The 12,443-nt window shown below is 37.5% G+C and overlaps 1 protein-coding gene across 1 annotated transcript in view; it reads left to right on the forward strand.

The window, feature by feature from the left end:
• BCKDHB (branched chain keto acid dehydrogenase E1 subunit beta) overlaps positions 1–12,443 on the forward strand; it is a 301,660-nt gene that overhangs the window by 132,407 nt on the left and 156,810 nt on the right. The window contains exons 5-6 of the mRNA XM_068279381.1: positions 4,058–4,213; positions 7,391–7,499. Of these exons, the coding sequence (XP_068135482.1) occupies positions 4,058–4,213; positions 7,391–7,499 (265 nt within the window). The remainder of the gene's footprint in view (positions 1–4,057; positions 4,214–7,390; positions 7,500–12,443) is intronic.

The following is a 12,443-nucleotide window of genomic DNA, read 5'->3' on the forward strand; positions in this document are numbered from 1 at the left end:
CTGTATTAATCATGGAGATCATTAGCCCTTATAGGGCTAATGACCCCCCCCCCCCCCCCCACCCCCCCCCCCCCTTTGGAATCACGTTGCTACATAGATTTCTCCCATTGGAGATCGTGTAGACAAGTGTTGCAGGAGGGAATTTTGAACCAGCTTGTGATGGACTGTCCTTGTGACACCACTGGCCACGGCATTCTTCTCCCGGCTACTTACCTTGGCTAGTACGCTGAACTTTAATCTTCATACAAGTGTAAGTGCATTTTAATGCTTCTGTTTATCTTTTATAATTGTATCACACTAGAAGGGGTGTGTGTATGTATTTTCTTTTGTTTACTCAAAAAAGCACTCAGTGTGGCGTAGAACAAAACTTTGGATCATATTGAAATGCCCTTCTACGAGCCCTGATTTCAATAACACTCTAGAAAGAACTAAGGGCTGAGACACACCATAAAAGCTCCCCGAACGCTAGAGGTTTCAAAAGCTCTTCCCAATGTAATGCTATGGGCTTTTTTTTACAAAACCTCATCGCTCCAGTGTGCATAGACACATAGATAACATTAGCAGGAGGTTTCAAAAACTCAAAACGCTCAGAAAAACTCCTCTGGTTTGCCCCAGGCCTAAAACATGTTTAGGAGTTTGTACCCTTTAAACCTGACACAGCTGGAGTAATTTGTTTAGAAAGACTGGGCAAAACTACCTGTTGACAGGTGCGGGGTTTTTTTGGGCCTTTTTCATTTGTTATTATTTGAAATACTCAATTGAATCAAAACTCTGAAGCAAAGTCACATTTTTTTTTTGTTAAATGCAGAAAAATAATTTGCTTTTGTTAGCCTCAAGTTATTTTTTTCGGAAACCATTGTGGGATTTTGTTTTTCATGTAGGTGTACTGACACATTTATCAGTGTATATGTGTATGTGTGTATGTATAGTATGTGTGTATATATTGCATTGTATATTTCCCCTTACTGCAGCTCACATTTTAGAACTTCTAAATAATTCAGTGGTATCTCAGCCGAGGTTAGGTTAGAGCATGTTTTAACACTGGGATGTGAAGGAACAGAGATCAGGCAGCATTCATAAATCAGGCATGTATTTAATTAGCGGTCCTAGGTGAGGAATGTATTCACACAATGTATATACAGCCATGCAGGCATATATCAAATAAGTTTGAATTGCTTTGGCTTCCACTATTCATTGTAGTGTGAAAATGTAATTGGCAGCTTGTTACTCACATCTATGTTAGTTCTGTTTGTTTTATTCACACAATCTGCTGTGTGTATTTTTTTCCTAGTGTAGAAATTCTCTGCCATCTGCGCCAGCTCCGTTGACTTTTGCAAGCATTTTCATTTTTGTAAATCGTATACCTCAGTTACAATTATTCATCATGTTGTATACAACAAGAATTGTTTCAGCCCTTAACAAGCAATCTTTTTTTTTTTTTTTTTTTTATTGCATTGAATATTCTTTACTTTGTTTAATTTTCCAGTTCAGACTTTAAAATAAAAAAGTAAGCTGGCTGTTCTAGGGAATTCAGATATTTATGAATTTTGTCTCTGCGGAATGGAATATTTAATGCTGTTTTATTGTATTTGTTTTCTTTATCTTTTTCTTTTTTTATTTCTTTTGGTAAATATCGTCACAACTTTTTTGTGACTTCCTGTTAACCTAGTGAGGTCAAAAATGATTTTCCATGTGTTAATGGTATTTTGTTTTTGCACAGAACATCAAATTTTATCAACTTGATTTGAGCTTTTAATCTTTCCAAATACCTTCATTTTTCAGAAATACTTATATGTGGTCTTCTCACTTATGTAGTCTTCTGCAACTGGTATACGGCCACTGCCAATGTCCAGGGCTTTCAGATGACCATGTAAAGTTGAGGATTGCATCAAGAGCTCTGGCTTTAGTTGCCCATTAACTGTGCAATTTTTCGATCTTTCATTGCAATTTGAACGATCGTAACTTATCAAACGGCAATTATCGATTTATTTCCATTAACAGAAAGATTTTTTTTACAATTCGATTCGATCATAAAGTCCAACTTTCGGATCAATGTTTTTTTCTTTTCCAATCAACAAAAGAATCATTTCTCAATGATTTGCGCCAGTTTGGCGCATTTTTCTATATAATTTGATAATAAAAATTGAATCTGAATGAATAAATTGTGCCGTTAATGGACACCATAAGACTGAGCTGACTACTGCTTTCTTTTGCCAGAATAGTTGTTCCGCAGCCGGCAAAGCCTTATACAGTATCTTCTGAAGGTCCATATACACATGCGATAACCATCATTCATTTTGCTCTGTCACAGCTTCAGTAAAGCTAAAGTAAAGAATCAATAAATCTCTCATTTGGCATCATAAGCGACTAAATACAAACCATGTCAAACATCTTTATAAATAAGCAATATTCTTAATGTCTAAGAATTTGTAACCATACATGAGGTATCATGCTAACCTACGATTACATACAAACACCAACGATGTAACGTTTGTCATGTGAGGTTTCGTTCAGTCCATCATGCTAATAATGACGACATTGTTGAATAAAAGACGTATATTGATCGATTTAAGGAAATGTTATTTCGTTCCGTCACTTTTTCCTGTAGAAACAAGGAATTTATGTGTACATGTATGCATTATTGTTAAATTGTATTAAATATTAGGAAATAAGTAATGTAAACAAGTGATAATGAAATTAAAGGACCACTGTCGTGAAAATCATAACATTTTAAATATATGTAAGCATATACAAATAAGAAGTGTGTTTCTTCCAGAGTAAAATGAGCCATAAATTACTTTTCTCCTATGTTGCTGGCACTTACAGTAAGTAGTAGAAATCTGACAGGTTTTGAACTAGGCCATCTCCTCATGGGGGTTCTCAGGGTTTTCTTTATTTTCAAAATCACTTAGTGAATAGCAATTGCTCTGTCCAACTGCCAAAAAGTGTACGGTGAGCAGGGAGGCTGGTCAGCATCTTTGTATACATTTTTTTTCAGGGAGTGTCTTTATAAACAACAAAGGCCCTGCTTTGAATCCCCTATGGAGAGAGGGACTAGCCCAAAACTTGTCGTAATGTCAGATTTCTAATACTTACTGTAAGTGCTTCAAATTTAAACTTCAAATTCTAACTTTATTTCATCATCCAGTTATGAGGCAGAAAAGGTTTTGTAATGAAACAACGCCAGATAACTGTTGTCTTTAAAGGATACCACAACTGACATGTGGCATAATGAGATAGACATGGGTATGTACAGTGCCAAGCACACAAATACTATGCTGTGTTCCTTTTTTTCTTTCTCTGCCTGAAAGAGGTAAATATCAGGTATGTAAGTGGCTGACTCAGTCCTGACTCAGACAGGAAGTGACTACAGTGTGACCCTCACTGATAAGAATTTCCCCCTTTTTTATCTCTTTCTTGCTCTCAGAAGCCATTTTCTTCTAGGAAAGTGTCTTATAGTTGGAATTTCTTATCAGTGAGGGTCACACAGTAGTCACTTCCTGACTGAGTCAGCCACTTACATACCTGATATTTATCTCTTTCAGACAGAGAAAGAAAAAAAGGAACACAGCATAGTATTTGTGTGCTTGGCACTGTACATACCCATGTCTATCTCATTATGCCACATGTCAGTTGTGGTATCCTTTAATAAACATACATCATCATCTTCAATTCTCCTCATTCCTTATTTATCTGTTATTCATCATTTAGCAATCATAATTATCATTCCATCCACTCCTCCTCATCATCATTCTTCACTCCTCATAAATCTTCATTTTTGTCATTAATATTTTTAATAATCACCCACTTTTACTTTTAGAAATTGGTAAGGCTTGGTTGTCACGTCTGAGGAGGTTTTGAGATCATGTTGAATGTTTAACTACTGGAGTAGTTTACTACTTTTATGCACTACCGTAATATTGTACATATATTGCCAGCTGATCAGTGGCGGATTCTGCACGCTATATCTTCTCTATATGGCTAGTTTCTTATGACATTTGCTCATTGTTTATTTGTTTTTATCTGATCAAGTTATTTGTTTTACTTTGCATTGCAGATTGTGAATGAAGCTGCAAAATATCGATACAGGTCTGGTGACCTTTTTAATTGTGGGAGCCTGACCATAAGAGCTCCATGGGGCTGTGTGGGTCACGGTGCACTTTATCACTCGCAGAGTCCTGAGGCATTTTTTGTTCATTCACCAGGCATTAAGGTAAGATTTATGTGTTTATGTAGTCTTAAAAATCAGAGCGAACACCCAAAACATATTTATGAACATTGACATAGGAAATGTCAATAATCTTTAATCTGATATTCAAATTGTATGAAAACACATGTCATGGCTGGCAGCTATTGAATATGTTTTTAAGTTTGTTTTCCATATGTATTTTTTTCTTTTAATTTGGTTAAAACATTCTGAGGGAGGTTACCAAGCTATTTCATTTGAGATCCTGAACCAGTAGAGCTAGGTTTACACCAAATGCACAGCATCAGCACATCATTTTTTGTGACATTTCCTTGCATTTTTTTTTACTGGAACGGCTACACATTGTTTGTGCTCTAAAAATATGCATGCAACAGTGCTCTGTACACTGCATCAAATTGGTAGTCTTTACTTTACTAGGCACGATATCAAGAGTGGACACCTTGACACCTTAAAGGACACCTGAAGTGTGAAGGATATGGAAGCTGCCATAAATACAAAAAGATCAGTGGAAGAGTCCGCACACAGACTTATTTCAGGAACGGTGCAAATGTATTGTCCCATCACACATGCGTTAAGACGTCTGATCTTAACAGTCAAATTGTGTAGAGACTCTGTAGGTAGAAAAAAACAGTCTTGTAAAAGTAATACCTTTTAATGGCTAACTGATAAAGTTAAATAATGCTGATAATAAACTGATAAAGTTAAATAAATAATGTAGAGACTCGGGTAATCGGTCAACCACTTTTTGTGCTTCTACTGGCAGCAGGCCCTGAAACCACACTATATCTTAGATTGGGGACTGCAGATATAGTTTGGGGAAAAAGGCTGCCCTGTAATTAACACATATTGGTGGCCATGTGTGACTACTGCACGTATGTTGCATGCACCCACCACCAGCACCAACAGACATTTATTATTGATAGTTATAGTCCAATTCTTTTAGCATGCATATATTAACAAAAATAAACCATTTACAATAATGTGCAGATGTTACTAACAGGCAGATATCGATGATGTGTAGTTATTACCAGCAATAGGTAGATGCTACAAACAATAAATAAACAAATAGACATAAATTAAATGTGGATCTGGCCAGTAAATGGAGATATAAAAAGGCAGATTTTATTAACAGGTAGGTATCAATGGCATGCAGATAATACCATTCATAAGCATATATTATAAACAAAATGCAAATAAGTGATATGCAGATTATTTTTTATTGTTAATATACTTTTATATTCTGTGAAATCCAGCAGTTGGACGGACACAAACTATGCATAAAATTACATGATACAAACCATTATTGAATAGCTGCAGTCATACAGCATATGTTGTAGAAGCATAGCAGAAAAGGCAATTTACAGCAATACTGAAGTTATGCCTCTGCCCAAACAAGATAAGGGAATACCAATAGCAGGCAGATATAACTGACATACAAATAATTCCAGCAACAGGCAGTTGTTCTGCAAAATATCCACAAAGGGCAACACACCAGATTAGAGATGAGAAGTGATCAAAGATTATTCATCAAAGCACTAGCTGCATTTCAGCTCAGGATTCATCTTCTTTATGGTATTCCAATACAGTGTAACAGTGAATCCATAACCTTTAGCAGGCATGCATATACTGTACACATGTACAGTTTAGATAGGTTAACACCCTATATGACATCATAACAACTAGGGATGGTCAAGGAGGTGCAAATTGTTCCAGGTTCATACAGGATTATGCAAATTTTGTTAATCAATTTACGCAGCTTGAAAATGGACCAAACTAATCCCGCTGAGGTGGTATTCGATGGATCAGTTTTCAAGATGTGTACATTTACATTCAAAACTTTCATAATACTAGAAGAACATGGACCGACTTTGCATCTAATAACAACCACACAAACCATCAAAAATGATAAGCAGCGTGTTAGCTCATTGATAGTAATATACCTTAGTGACCATATAATTGAGCTTGTAATATTGATTCCAGAACATTGCTTAGATCTGTTGGCTCATCACCTTGCTTCTTGGCTGCTGACATTCCCATGGAGACAGGACAAAAGGGCCATAGCCACATGTGTGGTTGCATGTAGATGAGTGGAATTGCAAAACCTAGCTTGCCAGATTGTGGCTTTAAGCTGCGCTCCAGCAATACTCACAATTCACGGTTTCTGTTAAGAAGGCATGCCAATGCAGTGCATGAAAAGGACCTTGTAATGACAGGCAGATACCAATGACCTGCAGCTATTACCGAAAGTGATCTGATGAGAAATTTAATGAGTCAATTTTTTTTTCTTTTTTGGCTCTGCATGGAATAGAGTTCTCCTTGGTCTGAACAGGAACTTTACACAGAACTAATCAAACCCCAGGCAGATTCTAGTGAATGTCAAGTTCTAGTGATAGGCACTCACCAGCATAGGTAGAATAGCGACAAGAAGATAACTAGGAGCTCTGGGTGGATGGGAAACCCGTAGTCCTAACTAATAATGCAGGGTGGTACAGAAGAGTACTGGAGCAAACTGTGGGTGTTGGGGAGAGAGAGTTGGAGTTGATTGAGGGCTGTTGGCAAATTGAGAGATAATGAGGACAGGCTGTCTTTGCTGGGCCACTGAGGAGCAGTAAGGGGTGCCTGAGAGGGAACGGCAGGCATGGGGGACCCCGAGGGCTGACTGAGGACTCGGGGCAGGTAAAGAGAAGTGCTGAGTGTGTGAGAGGGAAAGTGCGGAATCATTGTCATCTGAACAAACAATTTCTGCACAAAAATGCAAGAACTAACAAAACTGCAAATTAAGAGCAATATCTTCATTTGTTTTTACAGATTCGTGGGTAGAGCATATCTTTGTTACGTTTTGCATAGGGTTCCTCTTTTAGCCATTCCACTGGGACAAGTGTGTACATCAGGAAAGTGCCAGCCAAGCCAACACACCTGAGCACTCAAGTTTTAGGTGGATGATTTAGAGGACATTTTAGACAGGGAAACAACTATATAGCAAGAAACAGGTGTTTTTTTTGTTTTTGTTTTTTCGTCTTGTAAGGACATCAGCAGTGGTAACATGTTTCTGTCATGACAGTTGGATTACAAATGAAAAAAAAAACAATGTTAGTTATTCAGATGGTGTAAATTTATTGTGCTTATGTTTGTTATTTTTGTCACAGTCATTGACATAATGTCGTATTATCCTGTCTATTGCAGGTCGTCATACCTAGAAGTCCAATCCAAGCAAAGGGTTTGCTGCTTTCCTGCATTGAGGATAAAAATCCATGTATTTTCTTTGAACCCAAGATACTATATAGAGCAGCAGGTAATGTATTGCACAACTTCTGTGTGTTTTTATGTTGCCAGGTCCTTGTATTGACTGTGCATAATAAAATATTTAGCCAATAGTCATGCAGCACATGGCACAATAACTGAGAGCAAGTGTTTTAAGTTAAAACAGAATTGTAGGCTTTGGATGTCAGCTCTTGCCTAGCTTTTTTTTCTATTTTCCTTGGCTTTGTCTTTACAGATTTAGTCATTTTTACTTTTTTTTAATTTTGCTTTAATTTAAGATTCCATTTTGTTTCAGGCTCGCTGACTTTTCCTAGTGTGTGATGTATTTGTGTATGAGTTTGATTTTTATGCTCATTGACAGTCAAAGAGGTTCAGCATGTGTTTTTCTCTTTAATAACTGAATAAAGTTTTCTTAACTAGAAGCCAATTGCCATCCTCTATGCTAATCTCTGTAAATTGTAATAACTTGTACTAACACTTATGTTGGCTCATGTCTGGTGCAACAGCAATTTTGTGCTTGTACAAATGTTTGTCCGACAAGTACCTGTTATAAATTTTGGAAACTCTTGTCATATATTTCCGTGTTATCCTCTGTGGTGGGGTCCACAGAGAGAGTGCTTCACCTCCTAATTGAGACAGGGGGTTAAGATTTAAAGGGCCTCCTCAGTGCTTTGCAGTCTCACTTAAGAGACAGAACAGATATTTTATAACTTTTCTTTTGGTATCTGGCTGGGTGGGGTGTCTTTCCAGTGCTCTCACCACATTTCTAAGTAGTGAGAACACTTGGTGTGACTTTGTTCTTAAAGAGACTCCGTAACAAAAATTGCATCCTGTTTTTTATCATCCTACAAGTTCCAAAAGCTATTCTAATGTGTTCTGGCTTACTGCAGGACTTTCTACTATAACAGTCTCTGTAATAAATCAATGTATCTTTCCCCTGTCAGACTTGTCGACCTGTGTCTGGAAGGCTGCCAAGTTCTTCAGTGTTGTGGTTCTGTGATGAATTTCCCCCTCCAGGCCCCTCTCTGCACACTGCCTGTGTGTTATTTAGATTATGGCAGATTCTCTTTTCTCTCTTATCTTTTACAAGCTGGATAAATCGTCCTCTGAGCTGGCTGGGCTTTCACATACTGAGGATTACAGACAAGGGCAAAGCTGTTTGCAAGAAGAAAAGAGCAGCCTGAAACTTCAGTGCATGAGAGCAGAAGGGGGAAAGAAACACACAATGATCTCTTGAGATACAAAAGCAAGGGTGTATACAGCCTGCTTGTGTATGGATGTATTTTCTATGTGTGGACATGCTGTACATCAACCTACTTCCTGTTTTGGTGGCCATTTTGTTTGTTTATAAACAAACTTTTAAAAACTGTTTTTAACCACTTTTAATGCGGCGGGGAGCGGCGAAATTGTGACAGAGGGTAATAGGAGATGTCCCTTAACGCACTGGTATGTTTACTTTTGTGCGATTTTAACAATACAGATTCTCTTTAAGAAGCAGCATTTGAGTAGACTCTGAACTATGAGAGTGTCAGGGAGTTTCATATGTGTCCAATTACGCACCACCGATCCCCTGTGTGTGCGACTAGATTAGTGTATGCTCAGGTTTGGTTGGGATTAAACACAAGTCTCACATGACAATATTTGTGGATTTGTAAGTGCTGCTGATTGCTCTGGGGATGGCCTGTGGGCATCTGCACATCTGTTAATTCTTCTATCACTATATAGGGATTTATGAACGACCATTCATGTGCTACAGCTTGTTGTGTAACTTAATGCTCAGCTTGTAACGGATCAAGTCCCTGAAGTCTGCATGTTGTGAGCTGTATTTTCAATCACACTGATGTTTGTAAGGCTGGTTACTGGTTACTCACGGCTCCGGGGTCTAGAGTGTAATACTTGCAGCAATCAGTTGATTTTGTTGGGTCCACATACAATCAGACCATATCAGTATCCAATGTGATTTGCATAGGCTGAGGCCAGGTGATCACGTTGAGCATTTACCTGAGTTGATTGGTGGAATATTGTGATGGAGCACTACCTCCTTTCTTCAAGTTTTTAATATTTTTTTTTTAAAAGAGGACACCATGCTCTTTTCTTTTTAGTGTTTTATATGAATAAAACTTTTTATAAGCACTTGTAGAGCCACTTGGTCCCATTACTATTTAAAGGCTCCTCAAACTTCTCCAGGAGGGCTCTCCTCGATAGAGTGGTGCTAATTATATTGATACGGCCGTTCACATAATTTATATATTCAGGAGCTGATTTACGTGCAGTAGATTCTTGGCAGAGGCAGTTATTAGTCACCTTGGCCAAGTTTACTCTAGCATGTGTACATGGCTTAAGTCTGCTTAGTACTCGTGTAGCCCACATGGATTCCACAATTATGGCATGCACAGGGGTAAATTCATTAGAATACTTTCATGATAGCTAGCATGAGTAGGGTGCTTTAACCGTCCGAAAGGAGGAATCTGTCTCACAAAAAAAAGTCTTTAGCTTTTACATGATAATACAGATGAATTGTTTTAGTTAAATAGAGCCCCTTTAGATCTTAAACCGGAACAATCTGATTCTTTAACCATTCAGTATGAAACGTATGTTACACAACAGCCAGTATTACGGTAATATGTTTTCAATTCCTGGTTTTGTGAAATAATTGATTTCTTTTGAGTCGAAGGAGCCAGATAAAAAATTACCTATTTGTAGATTTCCTCTTGATTAGACAAACTCAGAAATGGACTAAGTGTCTAAACCTTTATAATGGAATTTCTAAACCTATGACTTTCCTATTCCATTTGAGGGTACGAGAGTACTGAAAGATTTGTCAGATATTAATTTTCTTTTTCTGAAAAGATCTCGGGATGCAGTTTTGGCAGTTGTTCTTTTTAGCTTGGCTATCGCACGCACTATTACATGCCTTACGCATGGTTAACTGAGCTTCAGAAGGTAGAATGCTGCTAGATTTCATTCCAACACTTATTATGGCATCAAAGTTTATCAGATGCTTCCAGAAAAGCAGGATAAGTGCAAAGAGCTTAGCTTTGGTAAATTGTGCCAGAAGAGCTCTGTGACTCAAAGGTTGGGATGGAGACACCTTCTTTTATGTGCTATACCTTTGAAGAAGATTTGTTATTTCTTTCCGGACTAGAAATTGCTCTCAGTAGAGCTGCTGAGAACAAAGAACTGAAAAAAATAAAAATAAGAATTATTATTTTTTTGTTCAAAGGGTAAAAACAAAGAAGGAATTATATTGAGTAAATATTGGCAATCCCAAAAAAGTAATAAACAGGTTTCCTCTTTCATGCTATCTGTCTGTTGAAGGTCGTCTTTCAAATTTTCTGTCTAGTAACAATAATCCAGAACAAATTTCTATGCCGCTTGATACTTTCAGGTTCCAAACAGATTACAAATTACTGAAGGAAGGGTTACAAAACCTAGAGATGCAAAAAGTTATGCAACAGATGGGGATTTCTCTTCCACATCAGTCTTCTGTCAGGATTTCCAGAGCTGGAGAAACTGGAAGGTTTTTATTCCACCCTCTTCAAGTACCATAACTAAACAGAAAATGTTGCCAACTGTTAACGGTTCACAATAAGTTCAGGATGATCTATGTGGCATCCTTGATACTGTTACTTGAGAAAGATCATTTCATGATCTCTATTGACTTCTCAAATGCATATTACCATAATTGTTTTTGGAAGCTTTGGCATTATGTGGATTTGGGTAGCAAAAAATAAGGACCTGTTGCTAGAGTGGGCAAACTCCCGTATAAAGGTTAGAGCTAGAGTTTTCTCAGCAGCAATTGTTTTTGGGAATACATTTACATCAAGTAAAGCAGATGTCATTTCTTACCATGGATACAAAAATCTGAATATGAAAAATGGCATTCTGCTTGTTTTAAATTCTAAATTAACGATAAGGCAAGCCATGTCTCTTATTGGGATGTGGGTTCAGTCGAGATCCACACCTTCAGTTATCCATAATTATGAATTGGGACAGTTATTGGAATCTCTGGATTCTCTGTCTAAGGTCAAGACTAACTTTCATTAAGATCAAGCTTTACCTACAAAAGGTATTTCCATGAACCCTCCCCAACCAAAATGCCCCCCCATTTGGACAGTCTGTCTGGTGGGTATAGTGATAAGTCACGCAGTAGGTTGATGTAGGAAGGGGGAGCCTTTATTTATTTCTTCTGTAGGTTTACTGTCACTATTAGAAGATGGAACATTCTTTTGGTGGTCTTCCTGTTGTAAAGGACGCATGGAATTTCCATTACCCATAACAGTAATTTTGAACTTCTCATGATTGCCTTAGTGATAGTCTATTCAGGTACGTCTGTAAAATGTCAGCAGTGGGCCAAATGCTTTCATATTCTTTTTTTGGGGAAAGCAAATGGCTATGGAAAAAAAGGACCATTATCACAAAAAAGAGACCATGTCAAAAAACAGACCGTGGGCCGTATGCAATGTACTTTTTCTCCTAAAAGAAAATTATTCATCTTTGATTTATAATAAAGTTTTAGTACTTTGCAATGGAAAAAGTAACAAAAAGTAGGTGAAAAGTACTATAAAAACTATTTTGAGTATTTGTTTAGTTGCTGATGGTTCAAAGTGCATTTTATTTGACAAGTCTGAAAATTTCACCAAGGAGAAAACTCAGGTGAAAAAGTGAATTGCATATGGGCCTATGTCCTTGATGGTGAACTGGTAATGGTGCTACAATGGCTTCTGTCCTCCGGTCAATATCCATCTAATATTACATTTTACCCTGGAATCCATGGCGGCCTGGAGAGGGGAATAGTAATTAAAGCCTCCGGTATTTTTGCAATAGTGGGGTGAGACATTTTTCGGCTTTGCCCTGTGCCCACATTTCTCAGCGCCTTTATTACATGGATGTGTTGTAATAACCTGATAATGTCCATGTTATAATTGTTCCTCACAGGGTAATATTTATGTCCATGCCCATAGTGGCATAGTCA

This window comes from Hyperolius riggenbachi, chromosome 4 (genome assembly GCF_040937935.1).
Source record: "Hyperolius riggenbachi isolate aHypRig1 chromosome 4, aHypRig1.pri, whole genome shotgun sequence".
NCBI lineage: Eukaryota > Metazoa > Chordata > Amphibia > Anura > Hyperoliidae > Hyperolius > Hyperolius riggenbachi.